The sequence below is a fragment of the Spea bombifrons genome, chromosome 1 (genome assembly GCF_027358695.1).
Source record: "Spea bombifrons isolate aSpeBom1 chromosome 1, aSpeBom1.2.pri, whole genome shotgun sequence".
Taxonomy (NCBI): Eukaryota; Metazoa; Chordata; class Amphibia; order Anura; family Pelobatidae; genus Spea; species Spea bombifrons.
Window position 1 is genome coordinate 3,186,807 of NC_071087.1, and position 22,956 is coordinate 3,209,762.

A 22,956-nucleotide genomic window follows, 5' to 3' on the forward strand; every position below is an offset into this window, starting at 1 on the left:
GGTCACCATAGGAGGGAGCAGCGGGAGAAGCAGTGTCCAAAGAGGTTAGCCAGGTTTCAGTTAGAGGTGTAAGGAACTAGAGACAAAGTAGACTTGTAGGGCTGTTAGTTTGTTATAGACAGAACGTGCATTCCAGAGTGCAAAGGTAAATGGGGGGGGGTAAGAAGAGCGGCAGGGTATGTGGAAAAGATTATTGAGGTTTCTGGAATGTTGACTGGGAGAGGATGAGGAAGAGAGCACCAAAGGAGGGTTTGGAGAGATATCCCCAGAATCTAGAAGAAGTAGAAGAGAGCGAGAGGAGGTGGGAATAGGACTTGTGTCATGTGGTGTTATAACTGGTGGTACCTCGGCCGGGGCATCACCGGATGCCATCCTATAGGTGACGTTTATGGTTTGGCTGCTGTTGATCCTGTTTCCTATGTAAATGGTTTTGGGTCATTGTCGTGTTAACGCACTTTTTATGTTCACATGTTGCGTGCAATGACTTTGTTAGGAAATCGGCTGTGGCCTTATCATCCCCCATTGGTGTCTGTGTTTATTTGTGTGATTATTGGACGTGGCATAGCCCGAGAGTCGAGGCTACTCCTGTCATGAGTTATCATATATAAGATTTCTGTCTAGATCAAAGAAAAACTGCAAAAAACATTCTTCAGATTTTGTCTCGCCGTGGCATGACCGTCCCTAATTACTCTTGTGCGAATTCTAACAACGTGGCTGGATTTATTGGTGATCGCCATTCAAGTACTGACATTCCCACAGGACAGTTATGACCCACTATCTCCAGTCTCCAGACCAGTTGTACAAAGGCTCCAGCTTCATTCATCTGGTGAAGACCCAGAACACCATCTTAACTGTGAATCTCTTGTAACAACTCAAGTTAGATTTGCATACTTGGCAACTATTGCTTACATTGCAAACTTATTGAAAGACTGTTTTGTAAATGATGGCTGTTTGAGGCATGTGCGCAGTCTTTGGATACAATGCAGGGAGAGTCCAGGAAGTGGGTTATTACTTCCTGTTTTAACTTACATTGGGATTCTGATGCAATATACAAAATATAGGAAGACCTACATGAATTATATTTAATAAAAAAAATGCATAGGGAGCAAAAGCTTACATATGCTAAAAGATCAATGATAAAGTTAAAAAGTTTTGAAAGGCATTTACGTCTGAGAGAACTTTATAAATATTATTATAGAGCACAAAACTGCCGATGAGTGAAACTTCCTGCTATAACTAACTAATACTCTAAAGACATTTGATTAAAGTCTGCGTTTGTATATTTCTGTCCATGCAGACAATTACCGGCGCTCTGCGGTTTTCTTATAATTTAAAACCAACAAAGATTTGCGATCCCAAAACACAAAGTCCTGCATCTATATTGAGACTCCATTGCAATGAATGAGACCGCACTGTATAAAAAGAGCCGAGATGTTCAGGTTCATTACAATGATATCAGATGCAGCAGATGCCACTGACCCACACGGTGCTCGACTCCACCGAACCCGGCAGACACTCTCTGGCACTCGGCAGATTACTGGGCTACAAGATGCTGATCTCTGGGTCTCTTCCATTGAAATGTCTCGTTTGTTTGTTGCCCCTGTGTGTGACGCCCTGCAGATCTGAGATCCAGAGCCCAGCACCGGCCTGTCATCTGCAAGTCATCAAACCATATGAAGACTTTGAGTATTTTAAAGATGGGGACCTTATAATTGGAGGAGTTCTCACGGTGAATAATCAAATGAGGAATTTTTTTTTTGGACAGGATCATTTTTCCCCCAAACTCGTCTGTGTCGCGTAAGTTTCCCCAGCAAACCATAAAATGAAAGAAATAATATCTGTAGCACAAATTTTGGTTTGTGAATTTAAGAAATTAAGAGCCAAATCCAAGGGAATCATACCCATGACTGTGTTAACCAGTTAATCCAGTTGCTGTGCCGCTGTTTAAAGTTATTACATTTTTATTTCTCCCTGTGTTATCTCAGAGGTATAATTCGTACACACAGTACTATTTGTAATGTTTATTACGTTGAGATATATAAATGCGTATTTATTACTTTGACTGTTTTGGGAAACTAACTTTATACAATGTAAGATTTGTTTTCTTCCAATATTATACATTTTATGCTATTGACTTCATTTAGGGGGATTCAGTATCTATTTGTTTAGTTGTTTTGCCGAAAGATTATTCTTGTTTTGTCAGTTTTTGTTCTATGTATATTGCATTCATTCTAAAGCACATGAAACATTAAGACAATATGCAGAAATTGCAGAGGGAAAGTGGCACGATACTATATACTATAAAGGATTTTTCTTTTTTAAAGAAACATAGATAATTTCTTTACTTTGTTAAAAAAAATAAAAATAAAAACATTTTCAGTCTGTAAAGGGGAGCCATATGCTGTACTGCCTGGGACAGAAATCTTTCTCACAAAGGTGGATAAGGATCCTGTTTAGAGCACATGTTATAGTACTCTCCACCGACCCATGACCTGTTTTGCTGTTTGTTTGGGTCCAGGCCAGTTGATGGTAACATGGCATTGTTATAAAGTCTCAATCTATTAAACCTCTGACTATGTTCTTCTGCTTTAATCTAATTCTTCTACCTTTACAGCCCAGGCCTCATGGATTACATCAATTTACTGGTCTTTCTTTTCGCCATTGAAACATTGAACAACGACCCAAACATTTTACCAAATATTACCCTGGGTTATCATATATATGACTCCTGTTTAGATGAAAGAAAAGCTGTGAAAAGCATTCTTCAGATTTTGTCTGGCCGCGGCATGACCGTCCCTAATTACTCTTGTGCGAATTCTAACAACGTGGCTGGATTTATTGGCGATCACCATTCTACTACTACCATTCCCATAGCACAGTTACTAGGGGTGTATGGATACGCACAGGTGAGTAACCTGAATGGTCTTCCATGTATTGTCTGACATTAGCATTCAGTTTCATGGTGAGATCACAACCATGTCTGACTCCAAGCTGTTATCAGAAACCTTTACCGCAGAATGTTTACACTTTTCTCTTCCATTATGTAGATCAGTTATGGAGCGACAGACTATGTGCTGAGTGATAGACGTGTTTATCCGCATTTCTTCCGCTCTGTTCAAAATTATCTTGTCTATAATAAAATTATATTGAAGATTCTAAAACATTTCGGATGGACCTGGGTGGGAATTCTCACGGTTGATGATGACACCGGAGAGACAGAGAGTCAGGCTCTGAGAGCGTATCTGACAAGTTATGGAATTTGTATTTCCTTCACTGTAAAAATTAGTTTATCACAAGAACTATCTGAAAATATGAAAATGATGTCAGAAACTGTTTTAATGTCATCGGCTCGAATTATTATACTCTGCGGCTCTTTCAGCACCAGAATTATTGACATTTTAACTCTGTGTCTCAAACATAAAGATATAACATTAATCCTTCCTCCTGCCTGGGCTTCCAATGAACATCTCACAGATTACTTTGTAGAACCCCTGAATGGCAGTCTGGCCATAGAACCGCATCCTTTAGCGCTACCGGATACCGGAAGTTTCTTTGATAATATCCATCCTTCAAACCGTCCAGCAGACAAGCTTCTCGAAGATATATGGATATTGTATTATAAATGTTTATCAGAAAATTCTGAAAAGAATAGGCTTTATGAAGAGATCTATAAAATATCTCTGTGTAACTGCAGTGGGAAACGTAAATTATTTGTTAAAGATCATCTGAATGTTGGTGTTTCTCCTCGGGTGTTTATTTCAGTGAGTGCTTTAGCTAAAGCTTTACATGACATGCACTTATTTTATAACGAGAACGCAAAAGGAAATACAATCCAAAACATCTATAAACACCAGGTATGTATGAAATACAGACTGCTTCACGTGTCAGACGCTGACGGACATACAGGAAGAATTGTCTTGTCATACCCCTTGAATATATGTATTTTATTAAGTGCAGCATAAATTGCTGGAAATTAAAGATAATAATAATAATAATAATAATCCTCTCAAACTGGTTTCTTAAACATGGCCATGAGTTTACTGAACTCCAATGGCCTCTACAGTCACCAGATCTCAATCTAATAGAGCACCTTTGGGATGTGGTGGAACAGGAGGTTTGCATCATGCCTTCGTGTGCATATGGACCAAAACCTCTGAGGAATGTTTCCAGCACCTTGTGCAAAGTATGACATGATGAATTAAGGCAGTTCTTAATGCAAAAGGTGGTCCAACCCAGCACTAGCAAAGAGTGTAGCTAATAAAGTGGCCATTGAGTGTATATACAGATCAGCCATAACATTATGACCGCCTGCCTAATATTGTGTAGGTCCTGGCGGGTCAAGGCGTGGACTCCACCACACTGAACGTCTGCTGTTGTATCTGGCACCAAGACGTTAGCAACAGATCCTTTAGGTCTGTAAGGTGGGGCCTCAATGGATGCATCCTGGTGCTATGTTTTCTCCAGGTAAATGACGCATCCGGCCATCCACCTGATGTAAGAGAAAATGTGATTCATCAGACCAGACCACCTTCTTCCATTTCTTCCAGTTCTTATGCTGATGTGTCCATTTTAAGTGCTTTTGGCTGCAGACAGTCAGGGTGCCCATGCTGACCCCTCAGCATGGGCACCCTGACTGGTCTGCAGCTACACAGCCCCATATTCAACAAACTTTAGTGCTCTGTGTGTTCTGACACTTTTCTATTAGAACCAACAATAACTTTTTCAGCAATTTGAACCACAGTAGGGATTTGACCACACGGACCAGCCTTCGCCCCACACGTGCATCAACGAGCTTTGGCTGCCCATGACCCTGTAGTCTGTTCACTGTTATTGCTTCATTGGACCACTTTTGATAGGTGCTGACCACTGCAGACCGGGAACACCCCACAAGAGCTGCAGTTTTGGAGATGCCCTGACTCAATTGTCAAGCCATCACAAGTAAGCCCTTGTCAAAGTTGCTCATATCCTTACACTTTTACCTTCTTCCAACACATCACTTTGATGATGAAAGGTTCACTTGCTGTCTAATACATCCCACCCACTTACAAGCGCCATGATAACAAGATTATCAGTGTTATTCACTTCACCTGTCAGTGGTCATAATGTTATGGCTGATTGGTGTATATGGACAGAGGTCTTTGCTGTGATATGACTTTTACATGTATAGTATTATCCTTACTAAATGATGAACATCAAAAAGTTAAAAGCAAAACCCACTGTTTTGTAGTTTTACATATTTCTTCCACAAGTTAGGTGTCACTGAAGGGAAAATCTTGCTTTATGATCAGCAACATCCCTTGAGAATATACAGAGATTTTGGTAATTTTATTAGACAGCAAAATCCTATCTTAAATATTACATTATATTGTTTGCAGTTTTTGAACTTTGTCTAGGGACAGAGAGGGTTTTTTTAAAGTTATATCTCTAGCGAAAGTACCTTGTTTGGTACCTATTTTAACATTTATTAGTATTTAATATTATTACACACATGGTACAGGAAGAGGGGCAATCTTCAAATTGAAAAAGGGCATGAAAAGGCTTAGGGTATTACACATGCAGCATTAAAGAGAAGTGAAATAGCATTTAATGTCGAGGAGTTCCTTGAAAATGATTACAACGTATTAGAAGCCTTTATGTTGTATATTGTTGTATATTTTATATAATTGTTGCTACCTCTTAAGTTTTATCGCCATTCTAACACTAATTGCAGCTCACATGCAAAATCCAACGTTGTTATTTACCAAAGAACAATATTTTCTTCTAAATTGTGCCTTCATGGTGACCCTGGTGCTGTTGGTTCTAACGATGTGCTGTAGACTGATGAAGGGTTGATGGTGGTTAATGATATGAAGTTCTAGTAGATGAATAATAGAGATCAGGTATTGGTCTATTTTAGTTGAGTGTTTGGGTGGGTTCTGTTGTAAAATGGGAGGTATTTTTATTTTCTTGATTAATGACGTAGAAGAAAACTCTCCTACATTGTGACTGTGAATGTCCTCTTGTTTTGTTCTAAATCATTTTTAACAGTTGCATCGCTATATAAAAAGGATAACATCTGCATCTCAGTTGGGCCGCACATTTTACGATGAACATGGAGAATTTGCATACCATTACATAATTACAAACTGGGTGTTTTTATCAAATAAGTCTGCATTTAGAAACATTGTGGGTAACTTCACTGAGTGGGCTCCAGATGGTCAGCAGCTAATCATTGACTCGCATTTAGCAATATGGAGGAACAAAGACAACCAGGTAAGGGGGGGGATTATTGTTTTTGTTTTCCAACATTAAAATTAAGCTACATTTCTATAAACTTTACAGGCATATAGTATATTAAAAATAATTTAACAGAAATAATATAAACTCACCAGCACCATACATCCTAAAGATGGTAAAACAAAACCACTTTGACGGTGTAATGGTTCTAACTTGTGAAAAACCCTGTAGCACGAGAGCCATAAACGTCACACTTAAGACTGACCATCCTAAACACCCACTAACCAGACCTCCCAGCCAGACCTCGCTAAGCCAGGCTCTGGAAAACCTTCCCCAGACAACACACAAATGTCCAGGCAAGTATTTCCTCCCTTACCTCAGGGATACCTCAGGTCTTTTTTAGGGAATCTCCTTGCCCTGGGAGGATAGAGGAAATTCTTCTTTCCACAACAGTCTCTGATCGCCAGGCTCCAGGTTTTAATGCCCAGCACCTATGCCTGATGCAGACCACATAGGAATCATAGACTGGATCCTGCAAAAGCTCTAGTCTCTTCGAAAAGCCTGCATGGATCCAAGCTGTTAGTCCTAAAAAAAGCAACATGTACCTGCGCCCCAACCATTTGCTCATTCTTTATTAATTTATAAGAGTGGCTCAAACAAGAACTATTTTTTTTTTTCTGTTTGTAGATTCCAAGGTCTCAGTGTTCAGAGAACTGTTTGCTTGGATATCGAAAAGTTCTGAGACCTGGAACACAAATCTGCTGCTACGACTGTGTCCGGTGCTCAGAGGGAGAGATATCCAACAGATCTGGTATAATAGATTATATAGAATCATACACATAATTTACTCATAGTATGTGTGTAGGAATGAAAGCCTGCTCCTGGTAAGGTAGAGGGTGGAGTCATGGGCCTAGGAACCCCTAAAAATCTGGGGGGCAGCATGAGTTACTGGGGGTTCTTATGCCCATGGGTGGAGTTGGGGGGTATTGAGAGCCACAAGGAGAGGTAAGGTGTAGCTATAAGTGATCACAATAATAGACAAACAAGACAGGCATGGGTTGACTAGAGCTGGGCATAACCTCCCCCACCCCGGAGGAGCAGAAAAACTACCTGTCAGCCGACAACCAGCTGTGATACCAAGCACCTTACAGATATTCTGAGAAAGACCTTTTTACACAAGCCCCAACCTCCATGCTTCTGCACACAGCTGGTTCACTTTCACAAATGCGCCTCAGTGCACTAAATAACCCCCATTAAAAACATAAAAAGTAGTAACGGTTTAACCCCTTAATGACAAAGCCCATACATGTACGGGCTCAAAATGCATTGTTTTCAATGGGTTTAGGAACTGTACATTTACTCAAGAAATCTACTTATAGTGCGGTTTTGTTTTTGTTCCTTGTTTGGTCTTTGAGCTCCTCCATTATATTTACTTCCATGTGAGATGAGTGGACCAGATTCTTGGCAAAAGTGGTAGAGGTTAGTGCAGCAAGTGACTTGAAACACGCATGGGATAGGCATATGATTCCTGAAACTAAAACAAGGCGAAGGAAAATTGGGGCGATTAGATTTGCGGCTATTTTTGTTTGTTATCTTCAGTTCAAATCTAAGAAATGTAAACAAAAAGAAGTAATTTAACATTAGTTAATATGGATACACTTAGTGGGAGGGAACTATATACTATGTTAAATTTTATGTTTAATTTACATATTGAGACATAATGTTACTTTACGTTATTTTTCAGACAGTGAAAACTGCATTGTTTGCCCAAGTGATAAATGGTCTAATGAGAAAAGGGATCGGTGTATTCCAAAATCGGTGGAGTTTCTATCATATTTGGATGCAGTTGCTGCTGTTTTATCTTTTGTATCAATTCTGTTTTGTCTCGTAACTGTTGTAATATTACTGATCTTCATTGTCTTCAGAGATACCCCAATTGTTAAGGCCAATAACAAGAACCTCAGCTTCCTCCTCTTGGTCTCCATCATGCTGAGCTTTCTCTGTGTGTTTCTGTTCCTCGGTCGTCCTGAGGATGTAACCTGCATGCTGCGCCAAACAGCTTTTGGAGTCCTCTTCTCATTAGCCGTGTCTTGTATTTTAAGCAAAACAATCATGATCTATATTGTTTTCAAAGCCGCGAAACCCGGCAGCTCCTGGGCAAACTGGGTCAGTGTGAAAGTCTCCAATTCTATAGTACTGCTCTGCTCATCCATTCAAGTTATCATTAATATTTCCTGGTTGGCCATTTCCCCCCCATTCCAGGAGCTGGACATGCACTCTTATCAGGGAAAGATCATCATTCAGTGTAATGAGGGCTCGGTTATCGCCTTCTACTGTGTCCTGGGTTATATGGGGCTCCTGGCAGCTCTTAGTTTTATTATAGCTTTTTTAGCCAGGACATTACCGGACAGTTTTAATGAGGCCAAGTACATCACCTTCAGCATGCTGGTGTTCTGCAGCGTTTGGATTGCGATGATCCCGGCCTATCTGAGCACCAAAGGGAAGAACATGGTGGCCGTAGAGATTTTTGCCATAGTGGCTTCAAGTGCAGGACTTCTAGGATGTATATTTATTCCAAAATGCTATGTAATTCTTTTTAGACAGGAATTGAATACAAAAACATATTTACTTGGAAGTAGAATTAAAGGTTTAACCAAATAGTTATAAGAACCATATTCTGAATTATATGTATTATTATCTTATAACTGTCAATGGTCAATTTTAGAAACTTGAATTAGTTTTCTGGACATCAAAATACATTTTTGCACACAAAACCCTATATACTTTTAAGAAGCATATATCTTATTTATAACAGGCAACTATTTTATCCTGCAAGAAAGGTGAGGCGTCCACATGTTGCAAAGCACAGAGATAAACTCAACAGCACACAAAGCAAGACACACACGACAGGAACCAAATAAACCTCTGTAGACATAGTGTAAATATAATGTTTATGCCCATCGTATCAGTATAAATGAGTTAATGACTGCATTCAGAACAATTAAAAGATTCCCTTATTGGAATTCAGATGATGCAGACTTCATGTCAGACATTAAAGTAAACTGAAAACAAATCCCTAAATTATTTTGTTTCCTTCTGCACTTGATCATTTGCATACTGATTGTGATGGAACCCTCCATCACTGGGGCCACTGGAGAGGCCTGACTGGCTTTGTAAAGACTTCTGTGTCACCCCCAGAAGTATATCACCTCATCACTTGCTGAGGGGATTATCTCTGGCAGACAGCCAGGATCTGCAGCCAGGGAGTGACCGCCATTGTTTTAGTTTCATGTCAGCCCCCACCCCCATGGTGCACTACTATGTTGTAGCCCCAGTCAAACCTTGAAACTGATTTCGGCCAGTAATAGATAGTGGAGGTTGGGACCCTATTGTATTGTTAATCCCGTTACTGCCCCTGTTGTCTCTGGGAGGCAGATTAAGGGGCGGTTTGTATCGCAATATCTTGATTTATGTTAATATGTGGTTTGCTGGCTATTTCCAGTACTGTGTGTGAAAAATAAAGCAGTCTTCATTTTGCTTATACCCTACACTGAGTCTTGGCTAGTGACTGGGAACCCGGGGAAATTGGGTTGTCACAGGCTAAGGAAGCACAATTCAGGGGAGGTAGTTGATCGGACCACACAGCTCCATGACACCAATAGTTGAAAATATTTTAAAGGACAATAATATCTAATTATTGCTTGGTTGGGCAGTGAATCCCGTCTGATACTACACTTTATTTCATGGAATAAATACTGTGACATTAAAGGTTGTAACACTTCCAAACATAGTCGCCTGATAAACTCATCTATACTAATATGAAGTTATTTGCTAGTATGACCAGAGCTCAAGCCAACTTGGGATGACATTCGTGCCTACTCACATTGATGACCTAGAACTCCATTCAAATTAATGCTGAGTCAACCGCCAGATTCTTATGGTAACTTCACTGATAAAGCACTAGGATAGGCAAAATTACTTACAACATGCCCCCAACTCTCCCAATTTACGCGGGACAGTCCCGATTTTGGGTCCCTGTCCCGCTGTACCGCCTATCCCTTCCTCTGTCCCGCTTTGCAGGAGCAGAAGAAGGGTGAGGCAAGATCAGTACTCACCTCAGGTGCAGCTGCGGGGGGCGCACAGCCACCTGATCAGCGACTGCAGCCTGCAGACTAGCTGGGAGATCGCAATCTCCCTCTAGTCGGTTCAACATTAGGGACACTTCAGACCTCGCTTTACTGCTCCCTAATCACTACGTGCCGGCAAATAATGCCGAACGCGGGGATATGACGTCATCCCTACACTCGGCAGCAATAGCCGGCACGTAGTGATGAGGGAGCAGACCTCGCGCTCCCACCGCAGGATACAGGATGGAGGCAGAAGGATGAAGGAAGACGGATGGAAGAAAAGGTAAGAGATGGGGAGAAAGGGGTGTAATGGCAGTGTATGTGTATGTATGTGTTTGTGTATGTGTGTGTATGGGCCAGTGTGTGTAAGAGCAGTGTTGGTATTTGTTAGCTGGTGTGTAAAGCCAGTGTATGTGTATATATGTGTGTGTAAGGGCAGTGCCTATGTGTGTGTGTAAGGGGAGTGTATGTGTGTAAAGGCAGTGTACATGTATATGTGTGTGTGTAAGGGCAGTGTACATGTATGTATGTGTGTGTGTGTGTGTGTAAGGGCAGTGACGATGTGACGATGCAAGCGCAACATTGTAAAGTGCAATTGCTTGCATCAGTGAGTTCCGCGAGATTTAAAAACATAAAAAGTGTCCCTCTTTCACATTTTGAAATGTTGGGAGGTGCTTACTGTACGTCTTAACTCTGCCACTCTTGGGTCTATTCATAGAAACATAGAATCTGACAGCAGATAAAACCTATTTGGCCTGTTTTTTCCTGATGCATCATTTAGGTCTTGATCAGTTCTTGATCTTGTCTTAGCTTAACAATAGCTTTGTGTCCCTTGTATGCATGCTTCGTTTACTCTGTATCAGCCTCTACCACTGGTAGTAAAGTACATTAGAAGAATAATGCACTTGGCATATACATTTTAACTTTTTCCCAACTACCTACCAGTAGTGAAGTACCCCACCTGCAATGAAAAACCCTTCACTGCAGGGGACCTGAATCCTCCTCTCTGGCAGCCGGTGAACGGCTGTTCAATGCACACAGACAACCTCCACTACTGTACTCCACTTCCGCCGGGGCCTCTATGATGGAGCCTGACACTAATTCATTGTGTCAGGCTCCAACCAGGCTGTGGAGCGGCTTCCTTTTAGTTCCCCCTGTCTCGCTAGAGTTCCCCCAGTCTCGCTAGAGTTCCTCCAGTCTCACTAGAGTTCCCCCAGTCTCGCTGTGCTTCTAATTCCTTGATTCCATTTCTGCTCTTCGCTTCAGCTCTGCTTCCTTTATAAGGTGTGGGACACCATTATGTTTGCCTCAGTTTACAGACTCGGGTCCAGAAACAGGCATGCTCCATAACAGGCAGGAAGAGCTGACAAAACACCGTAACCAGAATAACGGAAAAACAAAGTCCAGACAGAAACGGCTGACGAGCCTAAAGCGCTGCATCTCAGCTGCTGCGCAATAACTCCTGAAAACCATCTTTGGGCGCTCTGGGTCATTACAGTCGTCTTTATGGACCCAGATCCTGACACATTGTCTTTGGAAGAAATAAAAGGTTGTGTGACTTGCATCTGTGAAAATTACCGGTGGGTAGGTTGTGTCATGAATGTAGGGTCACAGAAGGTTTTAATCACTTTCCTACATCCCAATGGCCCATCCCTATCCTATGTGTACCCTCACCAGCCAGACATATTGAACAAGTCCTCACTAAGGTTCATCCATTCATTACTACTGGACAAAAATTACACATTAACTTCTGCGGACTAGTAAATCTCAGAAGAAAAGCTACAGGGGAAGACACTAACTTGTCCTCAAAGTTATATGACATCACATATTTTATTATACCATCATTTACATTAACAAGTGGCAAGGTATTTCATTGAGTGTGAGATTTTTTACTCCTGTTCCCAAAGCCCAAACTAATACCAAAGAAACAATGCATTTAACTGTATAACATATTTTTTAACCAGAATATTAAAAACACACTTTTTTTTTTAGATTCACATCATTTGATACTTAGCTTCTACCTCAATTAGAAGAAAAGCTTGCTGGGGAAAGTGTATTTTTTCCACATTGGCAACCCTACTGTATAATCATACCTGCCCGGAAGTTTGCCGGGTGAAGCTCCGCTAAGAAAAATATGGCCATATAGTGTTACAGAATCTCCAATATACGGAAAACACAGTCTAAGGGCAGCCGAGTGAGCTACACGGAAACAAAGTTATAGATCCTTCCTCTGACTGCTAGAGTTAGGTAAATACGGATCTGCCCATGAATCCTATCCTACTCTGATGTGGAAGAAAGGAATGGTCCCCAAGAAACAAACAATGGCAGGCTAACGAGATGAAGCTACTGAGATAAGACACAGTCCTCAGAAAAACAAACAAGGGATGAAGCTTCACCTACCCAGGTTAGGGCAGAAAAAAACACTGAAGATAAACGGGAGGTTTCTTGTCCTACCTGGATAGGCGAAGCTCTCACCTATATATCCTACTGAGAATGACTTGAAACCCTGCTTTGTAATTTCTTGCAGTAGGTCTGGTTACTTTTTTCCTTTCTGTAACCATTTTGTATACACATTCTTTCCTACATTGACCGTTTTGTTACCCTATAGATGTACAGGTATAGACACAAAAGGTGAAGCAAGATTAGGAAATACCTGTAAGACTTGAGTTTTCATTACTCTCAAACCCCTCAATTCAGATATTTTAAAATGCTACCCTACAGGGTACTATTTAAGGGTGGATGTAGCCCACTAGAATATGAAAAAATATCTATGTGGGGTGTAATAATGGAATGTTCCCGAACATTAATCCGGTCATTGTTTAGCTGAGGCACCTACTGTGACGAAGTTCTCAAAATTATTATTTTTTGCATGTTTCCTTGGTTTCAAACAAAAGCCCTATTTTTTCAGAACAAAACTGATGCATAGTTTGTGTGGGAATGTCTAACATGGGAATCTTGATAAAACTAACAAATAGTAGAAATGTCACAAGCTGTATGGAACGTGCGCTACTAAAAAGCCTCAGTAAGGTAAAGGTAGTGCTGCTCTCACACTGCAGAAACACTTTCCTTATTCCAGACAGTGATGATAAATGATCTGGCAATAGGCATTGAAAGTCATGTTTCTGTGTTTGCAGATGACACTGAACTAGGTAAAGTAATATTACTGTGCTGCAGAGGGATTTAGATAGACTGGGGGGGCACACAAATGGCAGATGAAATTTAATGTAGATAAATGTAAAGTTATGCACTTCGGGGTAGGGAATGCACAAGCAACCTACATACTAAACGGTAGTGAATTAGGGATAAAGACAAATGAGAAAGATTTGGGAATTGTTATAGACAACAAACTAGGCAACAATGTGCGATGTCAGTCAGCAGCCGCTAAAGCCAGTAAGGTATTGTCGTGTATAAAAAGGGGCATCAATTTGCGGGATAAAAATATAATTTTGCCCCTTTATAAATCAATGGTAAGGCCACACCTTGAATATGCTGTGCAATTTTGGGCACCTTTTCTAAAGCAGGATATCATAGCACTAGAAAGGGTTCAGAGGCGGGCTAGAAAATTAATAAAAGGAATGGAGCACTATAGTTATGAAGAAAGGTTAAAAAATTTAAATCTGTTTAGTTTAGAAAAACAGCGTCTCAGAGGGGATATGATAGCATTATGATAATATATAATATATATGATAATATATTCGGGGCCAATACAAACCATTGTGTGGAAATCTGTTCATAAACAGGACTATGCTTAAGACGCTGGGTCACGTGTTTAGACTGGAAGAAAGGAGATTTAGTCTAAAGCAGAGGAAAGGGTTTTTTACAGTAAGGACAGTAAGGATGTGGAATTCTCTGCCTGCAGAGGTAGTTTTATCGGAGTCTGTACAGACGTTTAAACAGCAACTGGATGAATACTTGGAAAAATATAATATTCGGGAATAAAATCTTTAATTATGGGGAAACCGCGTATTGATCCAAGGAGAAATCTGACTCCCATTTTGGGGTCAAGAAGGATTTTTTTCCCTGGTTAGTGCAAAATTGAAAGAAGCCAAACTGGGTTCTTTTGGATCAACAGCAAAAAAATTTCAGATATAGGAAAGCCTGAACTTGATGGACGCATGTCTTTTTTCAGCCTAACTGTATGTATGTAACTATATGTAACTATGACCCAACAACAAAAAAACTTAAATGTTTTCCCAAGGTGTACCACTTCCTGTCAATTTCTGGGAACTTCCTAGTTCCGGCTACCTGGTGCCTCTCTTGAGGCATGGGGGCAGGAGGTCCCACTGACATCGCAGGATGACACCAATGTTGGAGGTGAAGTAGGTGGGGAGCACCGCACCGCCGGCAGAACCCAGAGAAATCGCATCCTCTGGATACTTTTTTTTCAGAGCATTTGCTCTGATAATCAAACAAATACAGTATTTATACGTTCAAACGGGTCATATCCCCACTTCACATATTACCCTATAAATGCATTCAGGAATATTATAGCATTTATATATTATCAGCTATAATATGAGGCCCTGATAGCCTCATAAGCTATCGGCCAATAAAGATATCACCTATACTAAATTTACTTTACATACAGATATAGATTTATATACATTATAGTGCTTCCCACAGTAATATACAGGTATAGAGTTATATACATCAGAGTTTTATATACCCGAGATAGTAATATTCAGATATTGATTTATATACTGATATAGAATTATATCACTGTTATATAGAGTTATATACACAAGAGATTCATATACTTACATATAAAGTTATATACTGCTAAAGCTTACTGATATACATATTTATATATATATATATATATATATATATATATATATAGTTCTATACATTATATATTTATATTCCTAATATTTAGAGTTATATACATTAGATAATTATATACTGATATCTAGATTAGAAAATTATATACGGATACATAGAGTTATATACATTAGAGAATTATATACTGATACATAGAGTTATATACTAATAAAGTACTCACAGCACTTCAGTTGCTGGTGCCCTGAATACAGGTAACTTAGGGAGAGTTTTAAACATCTGTGGCCCTAAACAGCATTTATTTTTCCTGAGGTAAAATCTCAGACCCCTCACAGCTGTGTACAATGTATGCAGCTCCCGCCATTTTCTCACTCACTTTGACTGCTGCTTCTGCTGATGGGCCCCTCAGCCACTGCCAGGACTCAAAATGGAGGAGCTACAAGCAGGTCCTGTGATCAGCTGCACCAATCAGGTGACAGTGAGGCATTGGCTGGGTGTTTATGGATGGATGTGGGAGGCTGGAGGGCAGAGAATGAGAGGGAAGCAGGAAGCTCCATGGTGACAGAGCTCAGGACTAGGCCCAAAGTGACTGATTAGATTTTTGTGCTCTCCCTGTGAGAGACGTGTTGGAAAAGCTGGACAGTCCTCCTTAGCACAGAGGAGATGGTGAGGCCGCTGCAGCTTCACAGTCCCTTAAACCCCAGAGTACCCTGTGTTTGCAGAGTGCTGTGTCCTGCGCATGCTGAACTCTGCTGGAGGGAAGTCTTTTCATGTCTGCTGAGAATGAAGCTGTCGGTGAGTCTGACAGAGAGGGTCCAGTAGGCGGCCATTACCGATACACCACTTGTGCTGCAGGCAGGGGCCTGTGAGGTACCTGTGTGCTGCTTGACTGACATTTAAAGGGACAGTGCTATCTAAACCTGCCTTAAAGGGCCCACGTGTAGCTCCGCTCTCCAGGAACTGTGTGGTGAGGGGGTTGTTTAGAAGGGGTATTGCGATAGTCGGGTAGTCAGATATGATATTCCTGTTACTGCTGCTGATATTAATACTCGTGGGTATCTGATGCCCCGTCCCCTGTATCCGACATTAATACTGTAAAGCTCCTGTTGGGGGTATAACACGTATCCGCGTTAAAGAGACAGTTTAAAGTCCACTTAGGGTAGTACTCACTTTTGTTGCCATGGTTTAGACATTAATGGCTGTGTGTTGAGTTATTTTGAGTGGACAGTAAAGTTACTCTGTTATACAGGCTGTACACTCACTACTTTACATTGTAACAGAGAGTCTTTTCCTCAGTGTTGTCACATAAAAAATATAATAAAATATTTACAAAAATGTGAGGGATGTACTCACTTTTGTGACATACTGTGTGTGTGTGTGTGTGGGTATATATATATATATATATATATATATATATATATATACCGTATTGGCTCGGATATAGGCCGCCCCCGTATATAGGCCGCACCAAAAAAACATGCTGCCACTGTCCTCCCCCCCGAGATATGCTGCCACTGTCCTCCCTCCCCGAGATATGCTGCCACTGTCCTCCCTCCCCGAGATACGCTGCCACTGTCCTCCCTCCCCGCGATACGCTGCCGCTGTCCTCCCTCCCCGCGATCCGCTGCGCTCCCTCCCCGAGATCCGCTGCGCTCCCTCCCCGAGATCCGCTGCCCTCCCTCCCCGAGATCCGCTGCCCTCCCTCCCCGCGATCCGCTGCCCTCCCTCCCCGCGATCCGCTGCCCTCCCTCCCCGCGATCCGCTGCCCTCCCTCCCCGCGATACGCTGCCGCTGTCCTCCCTCCCCGCGATACGCTGCCGCTGTCCTCCCTCCCCGCGATACGCTGCCGCTGTCCTCCCTCCCCGCGATACGCTGCCGCTGTCCTCCCTCCCCGCGATACGCTGTCGCTGTCCTCCTCTGCCCCCCCCCTCCTCGACTTACCGGAGCAGACTCCCGGGTGTCTTCAGGGCCGGCGAGGGACATCTACGCAATACGCGTATGCAACTTCCGGTACCGTTACCGGAAGTTGCATTTGCGTATTGCGTAAATGTCTCCCGCCGGCCCCGCAAGACACCCGGGAGTCTGCTCCGGTAAGTCGGGGGTGGGCAGAGGTAAAACGCTTAGATAACCTCCCGTGCCGGCACCCCCCCCCTGTGGGAAGTGCTGGCAGGGGAGGCTGTCTGAGCGTATCGGGGAGAAGGATGCAGGTCCCCTGCACCGCTGCGGGGGATCTGTATCTTAACCCCGCTGCCTGCCCGGCGCCCGGGACTGCATGTCCCGGGCGTCGGGCGCTAGACCCCGAATATAGGCCGCACCCCCACTTTAAAAACTTAAAGTGGGGGAAAAAAGTGCGGCCTATATTCGAGCCAATACGGTATATATATATATATATATATATATATACATTTATATACCCACACACATTATATGACCAAAGGTATGTGGACACCTGTACATACTCTTTTAAGAAGCCTTTCCACAATATTTTAAAGTGTGTCTGTGGGAATTGGTTTCTGTCACTCTTTATTGGAACTAGGGGGCCTAAATCCTGAAATAAATATCTTCAGATCATTATGCCTTCTCCACCAAACAAGTAGGCACTATGCATTCCAGTAGGTAACGTTCTCCTGACATCCGATAAACCCAGATTCATTCATCAGACTTCCAGATAGTGAAGCATGATTCATCATTCATCCAAGTCCTGTAACCTATAAAAAATTGTATCTAACTAAAAAAGAATTTGTAGTAATTGTCCTGCAACATGAATTTGTATCAACAATGTTTCAGCACTGAATACTTCAAAAACTCGTGCTGATAACAAAATATCTGTTTTACCAAATAAGGCACCGGCCAGTGATTCTATAAAGACATAGTGCTTACTGCCTACCCCAAGGGATCAGCATGGTGCGGATCCCTTGGGGTAGGCAGTAAGCACTATGTCTTTATAGAATCACTGGCCGGTGCCTTATTTGGTAAAACAGATGCTCTTTTTCTTAACAGATCATAAAAAGATGGTACACTGTACCGCTCACCATCTGATGTTAGACCGGATTTTTGTAGCTAGCAGATCTTTTCCCAGTGCAACGCTCCAACTGGGAGATATGGCTCTGGATGGAAAGTAGCCTCTCACACAGGCGAGCGCACTGGCAATCACCGGCGTCTGACGTAACAGTCAGATAATCAGTCAGTTGTTAACTGTGTGCAGGACGTTCCAGCCGAAATCGCAAACACAGACCAACTTAGTAATGGTATTCGCTGGGTGTTCGCATGGATTCCGCAGTCAATCAGCATATAGGCAAAAAGTGCAAATAGTGCCTCCCAAACTTCCACAATTGCCGCCGGCTTAGCGGCCAGTGTCTGAACAGTGTCCAATATAGTAGTAGTGTGTTTAAACACAAGCTAAACGCGTTCCGGGGTATAGTAGCTATTAGAGCAGTCCCCTTCCTCAGTAGCTGTAAGTTTAGAGGTATCTGACCTCTCTTTTATACTGACCATAAAAGTCACATGACAACAATAGAATAAAGGTGGAAATGCTTAAAAGACAAAAAGAAAAAACATGGAAAGAGTACTCGAGATTCCATATTTAATTGCTATTTGGTCATTTGTTCTCTTTATCTACATGAAACTAAAGAGTAAAATAAATAAGTAATAAAAAAATAAATAATAAAAATATAAACGATAAATAAAATAGAAAATAAAAAATACAAAATGAAAATAAGATACAAGAAACCTTTCATGAAAATATCAGTAGATGATAGGATCCCTCCCGGGGGCCACTGTACCAATTGTTCCAGAGTGGGTCACGGGTAGGGAGCCCATCTTTCTACATAAAACCAAAAAGTTCTATACTTGAATTCAAGCCATATGGTTCCAAACTTTGGAATTCATAGATCTTTTTGGTTTTTGCCCTCGACATCTGAATAAGGTAACTGCCCCCTCGCCAGTTTCTTTCAATTTTTTTCTAGATCTATAAAACTCAGTTTTAACGGATTTTTATTGTGGATGTGAGCAAAATGAACAGATAATGGATGTTTTAAATTCCCTTTTTTGATGTTATAGACATGTTCTGCCACTCTTTTCTTCAACGATCTCTTTGTATCCCCTACATATTGTTTATGACAACTACATTGTGATATATATATAACTCCTTTAGTGTTACAAGTGATTAATTCTCCAATTTCCCACTTAAAATCATTGACTGTAGTCTTAACCATAACTGATTTTTCTCACCCTGAATAGAGAGGCAATTTGAACAAGACCCACATCGAAAAAACCCTTTGTGGAGAGCCATGACTGGCTTACTTCGTTCGGTGGGGGCCTTTTAATAGATGGAGCCACCATAATGCGTAGATTTGGTGCTTTAGTGTAAATTATTCGCCGGCGAGATGGTATAGATTCTCCTATCACTTTGTCCTGTTTTAATAAATACCAGTGTCTCTTTATTATCTGTTCCACCTATTTATAATCTCTGTTAGGCTAAGTTTCCACTTGTTTTTTTTTGTTGCTAAAAACGCCCATAAAAACGCCAATTCAGCCACACGGCGTTTTTTTAGGGAAAAAAACGCTGCAGCCAGATGTTAGCTGTTCTTCAATAGGAAATCGCACAATGCCATATCCACTTGGCTTTTTTCTGTTTGGCGTTTTTTCAGTCCTCTTTGGCGTTTTTCTGCTTTTTTGGGCTCTGTGGCAGTTTTTCAGAATCGCAGGTTGTTGACACTCTGGCTTTTTTGCAAGGAAATCTTGGCGTTTTTCTCCAATAGAAGTCTATGGGAGAGAAAAAACGTGTTTTTTTCCACAGTTACAATGCAGAGGATGGACCCAGTATCTGTGTGTCCTACGAGAAATAGGCTGGAAACAAACAGTTTCACACAAAACAAAGTTCATATGGAATTTTACACCATTTGCAACAAACAAACAAATAATATACCCGACGCATCAACTGCATCCTGCAAACAATTTGCACCATCATTTGGGGCCAATCTTCCTAGAGGAGCAGACTTTCGGAATAAAGCATGCCTTACAAACCACAGAAAAGAGACAAAAGGGTCAGCCGGGGCGTTTAAGTAGAACTCTACCAAGTAAATGACATCAGGAGAGGGCAGATACTTGCCATTTATCCAAATCCCTTTTAGCTGGGTGACAATTCTAACGTGTAAAGGCTGGAAAAACTGCCTAAGGTCAAAAAAGCAATTTCCACAGGAAGGCTAAAACGCCAGAAAAAACTCCGGAAAAAACGCCAAAATGCAGGAAAATGCCGTGGCAGTTTTCTTGGCGTTTTTCATCAAGAAAAAAACGCAGGACAAAAACCCAAGTGGAAACCTAGCCTTAAAGGGCAAAGTTAATTTCACTTCTTGAGCTACTTTCTTGTTTTTCTCACAATCACGAAACCTCTAAAAAATAAAAAAAGATGTCCTATCAGCACTCCTAATTTTGTCCAGAGGTTTTTGTAATAGATCTGGAGGGTAATCTTTTTCCAAAAATTGAGAGGTCAACAGTGATGCCTCATATTCAAAATTGTCTGCCAAAGTACAATTCCGTTTAATCCTTCTGAACTGCCCTGTATGTACGTTAATCAGCCATCTGGGTAAATGACAGCTGTCAAAACGAATATAACTATTCTTTGCTGTTGGTTTTTTGTATGTATTACATCAGGGCTCGACAAATCCCAGGCGCCAGGTCGCCATGGCGACAGAGAATTTTGTCCTGGCGCCTAGGTTTTGTCAGCCTCTTACATCCAGAAAAAATTGTGGATGTAAGAGGCTGAGTCACCACACGGGGGCGCTGTTGCTGTCTGCCCAGAAGTCTGGGCAGACAGCACAGCCACTCCGAGCCCGCCCCCGAGCCTGAGATCACTCCCACAGAGTGATCCTGTAGGCTGAAAACGCGGTTGCTGGAAAAGCAGCACTCGTGTTTTCAGCTGCCACAGGCAGCCTCAGGGAAGGGGGTTGTGTGTTGATTGGGTCCCCACACAAGTCTGGGGACCTCACCCAACACCCCCCAGCTGCCTGATCGCTCCATGGGAGCGACAGCGCAGCGTTAACCCCTTCAATGCCGCGATCGCGGCATTTAGGGGTTAATTCCCGTTTTGGGGGCTTTGCTGCTGGTGGTCTGCCTGGAAGCCCAGGCAGACCAGCAACAGCAAAAACGAGCCCCCACAAGCCCTTTGATGACTCCTGTAGGCATGGAAGCCTACAGCAGTCATCAAAGAGACTCCCTCTGCAATGGCTAGTCCATAGACCAGCAATTGAGTCCCAGCTGCCAGAGGCAGCTTCAGGGACAGGGTGAGAGGGTTCTTTGGTCTCGCCATGAGTGTGGAGACCAGCCCCAACACCCCCTGCTGCCTGATCACTCCATGAGAGCAACAGTGCAGCGTTAACCCCTTCAATGCCACAATTGTGTATGACACATTTGTGGCAATGCAGGGGTTAACATTTGTCCCCACAAGCTTGTGGGGACTAAATATCTGTCAATGCTGTGCTCCAATGGAACATCAGCATCGAAAGAGTTAAAAAAATGAAAAAAATATAATTAAAAAAAAACAAAAAACAGCACTGACCTGAAAGTCCAGGGTGCTTCCAGGTCAAATGCTGTGAGTTTAGTAAGTGGGCTGATGATGATCGGATCCCTCCTGACCAACTGTTAGTTTAAAAAAAATCCTGGCTCCTAACTTTTTTACCTGGCGCCTGGATTCACAACAAATTTGTCAAGCCCTGTATTACATATTAGTGTAGAGTGGATAGCCTTAATCTCCAAATCTAAAAATTCTCTCTTTGCTTATTGTGGGCGTGAATACCAAACTGTGCGAATTCATATTTACATTTTCAACAAATAATTTTAACTGTGATATAGACCCTTTGCAAATTAAAATATCGTCTATATAACGTCGCCAGAGCACCAGGCTTGCGCCAAGAATGGGGGTGATGGTATCTTCCTCCCACGCTGACATAAATACATTTGCGTAACTTGGCGCAAACCTGGTGCCCATGGCGGTCCCAATTTGCTGTAAATAATAATCACCATCAAAATAAAAGTAATTATGTGTTAGAATAAATCTAATGGCCTCTGTGATGAATTTAACTTGTTCTTGTGAGATGTCTTTCCACTGCTGCTATCCCTAAGTCATGTTGGATGCTCGTGTATAATGCACTAACATCTAAAGTAGCTAACACATATTCTGTGGTCCAAGAAAAACTCTCTATTAGTTTAATTGCTTGAGTAGTGTCTTTTAAATGATAAATTGTCTTTTGTACAAATGGTTGCAAGAATTTGTCAACATATTGTGACAAATTTGATGTTGAAGATCCTATTCCAGATACAATCGGACGGCCAGGAGGACTATCTAAACTTTTGTGTGTTTTTGGCAGACAGTAGAAAACGGGCAATCTCTCCTGCGTACCCGTAATGAATTTAGACTCATGTTCATTAATAATATCTCCCTCTAATGCCTGTTTGCAAAGGTTCTCTAGCTGCAAGCTATATTCCCCAGTTGGGTTACCAGTCAGTTTTTTATAAGTAACAAACATGAAGGTGTAAGCGCACGTGCCCCAATACACAATCTTAGGGTAAATCTGTATATATAATTGCATATAATGTGGTTAAGACCTCTCTTTTAGCCCTGTAAAATGAGACACAGAGAGATCATAGTGTAACCCATAAATGCAGTAATGATTTTAATGGGGTATAGAGTAAAGTCACATGAGATAGAGCCGTGAACAGGCTCTATAGAAACAGCTCCGGGTGCCCATTTGGGGTGTAAATGAAAGGATTGCCTTCCTTCTGAACCCACTCCAGGCAGTAAAAGGATCCACACAGTTCTTTTCCTTCTGGATTCTTT

At 41.8% G+C, this 22,956-nt stretch overlaps 1 protein-coding gene across 1 annotated transcript; it reads left to right on the forward strand.

Moving 5' to 3' along the window:
• The first annotated feature begins 224 nt into the window (after positions 1–224).
• LOC128468119 (vomeronasal type-2 receptor 26-like) lies at positions 225–8,942 on the forward strand. The gene is made up of 9 exons (XM_053449836.1): positions 225–301; positions 760–864; positions 1,621–1,797; positions 2,615–2,906; positions 3,048–3,854; positions 4,327–4,464; positions 6,028–6,252; positions 6,904–7,027; positions 7,961–8,942. The coding sequence occupies exons 1-9, from the start codon at positions 225–227 to the stop codon at positions 8,875–8,877; spliced, it is 2,862 nt and encodes a 953-aa protein (XP_053305811.1). The 3' UTR covers positions 8,878–8,942.
• Positions 8,943–22,956: the final 14,014 nt, after the last annotated feature.

What these genes read in the sequence shown, in the direction of transcription:
- LOC128468119 (XM_053449836.1), top strand. Translation starts at nt 225, where the DNA reads ATGAGGAAGAGAGCACCAAAGGAGGGTTTGGAGAGATATCCCCAGAAT. An exon ending in GTAGAAGAGAGCGAGAGGAG is followed by an intron (nt 302 to 759) that starts GTGGGAATAGGA and finishes ACATTCCCACAG; the next exon opens with GACAGTTATGACCCACTATC. An exon ending in GGGTGTATGGATACGCACAG is followed by an intron (nt 2,907 to 3,047) that starts GTGAGTAACCTG and finishes TCCATTATGTAG; the next exon opens with ATCAGTTATGGAGCGACAGA.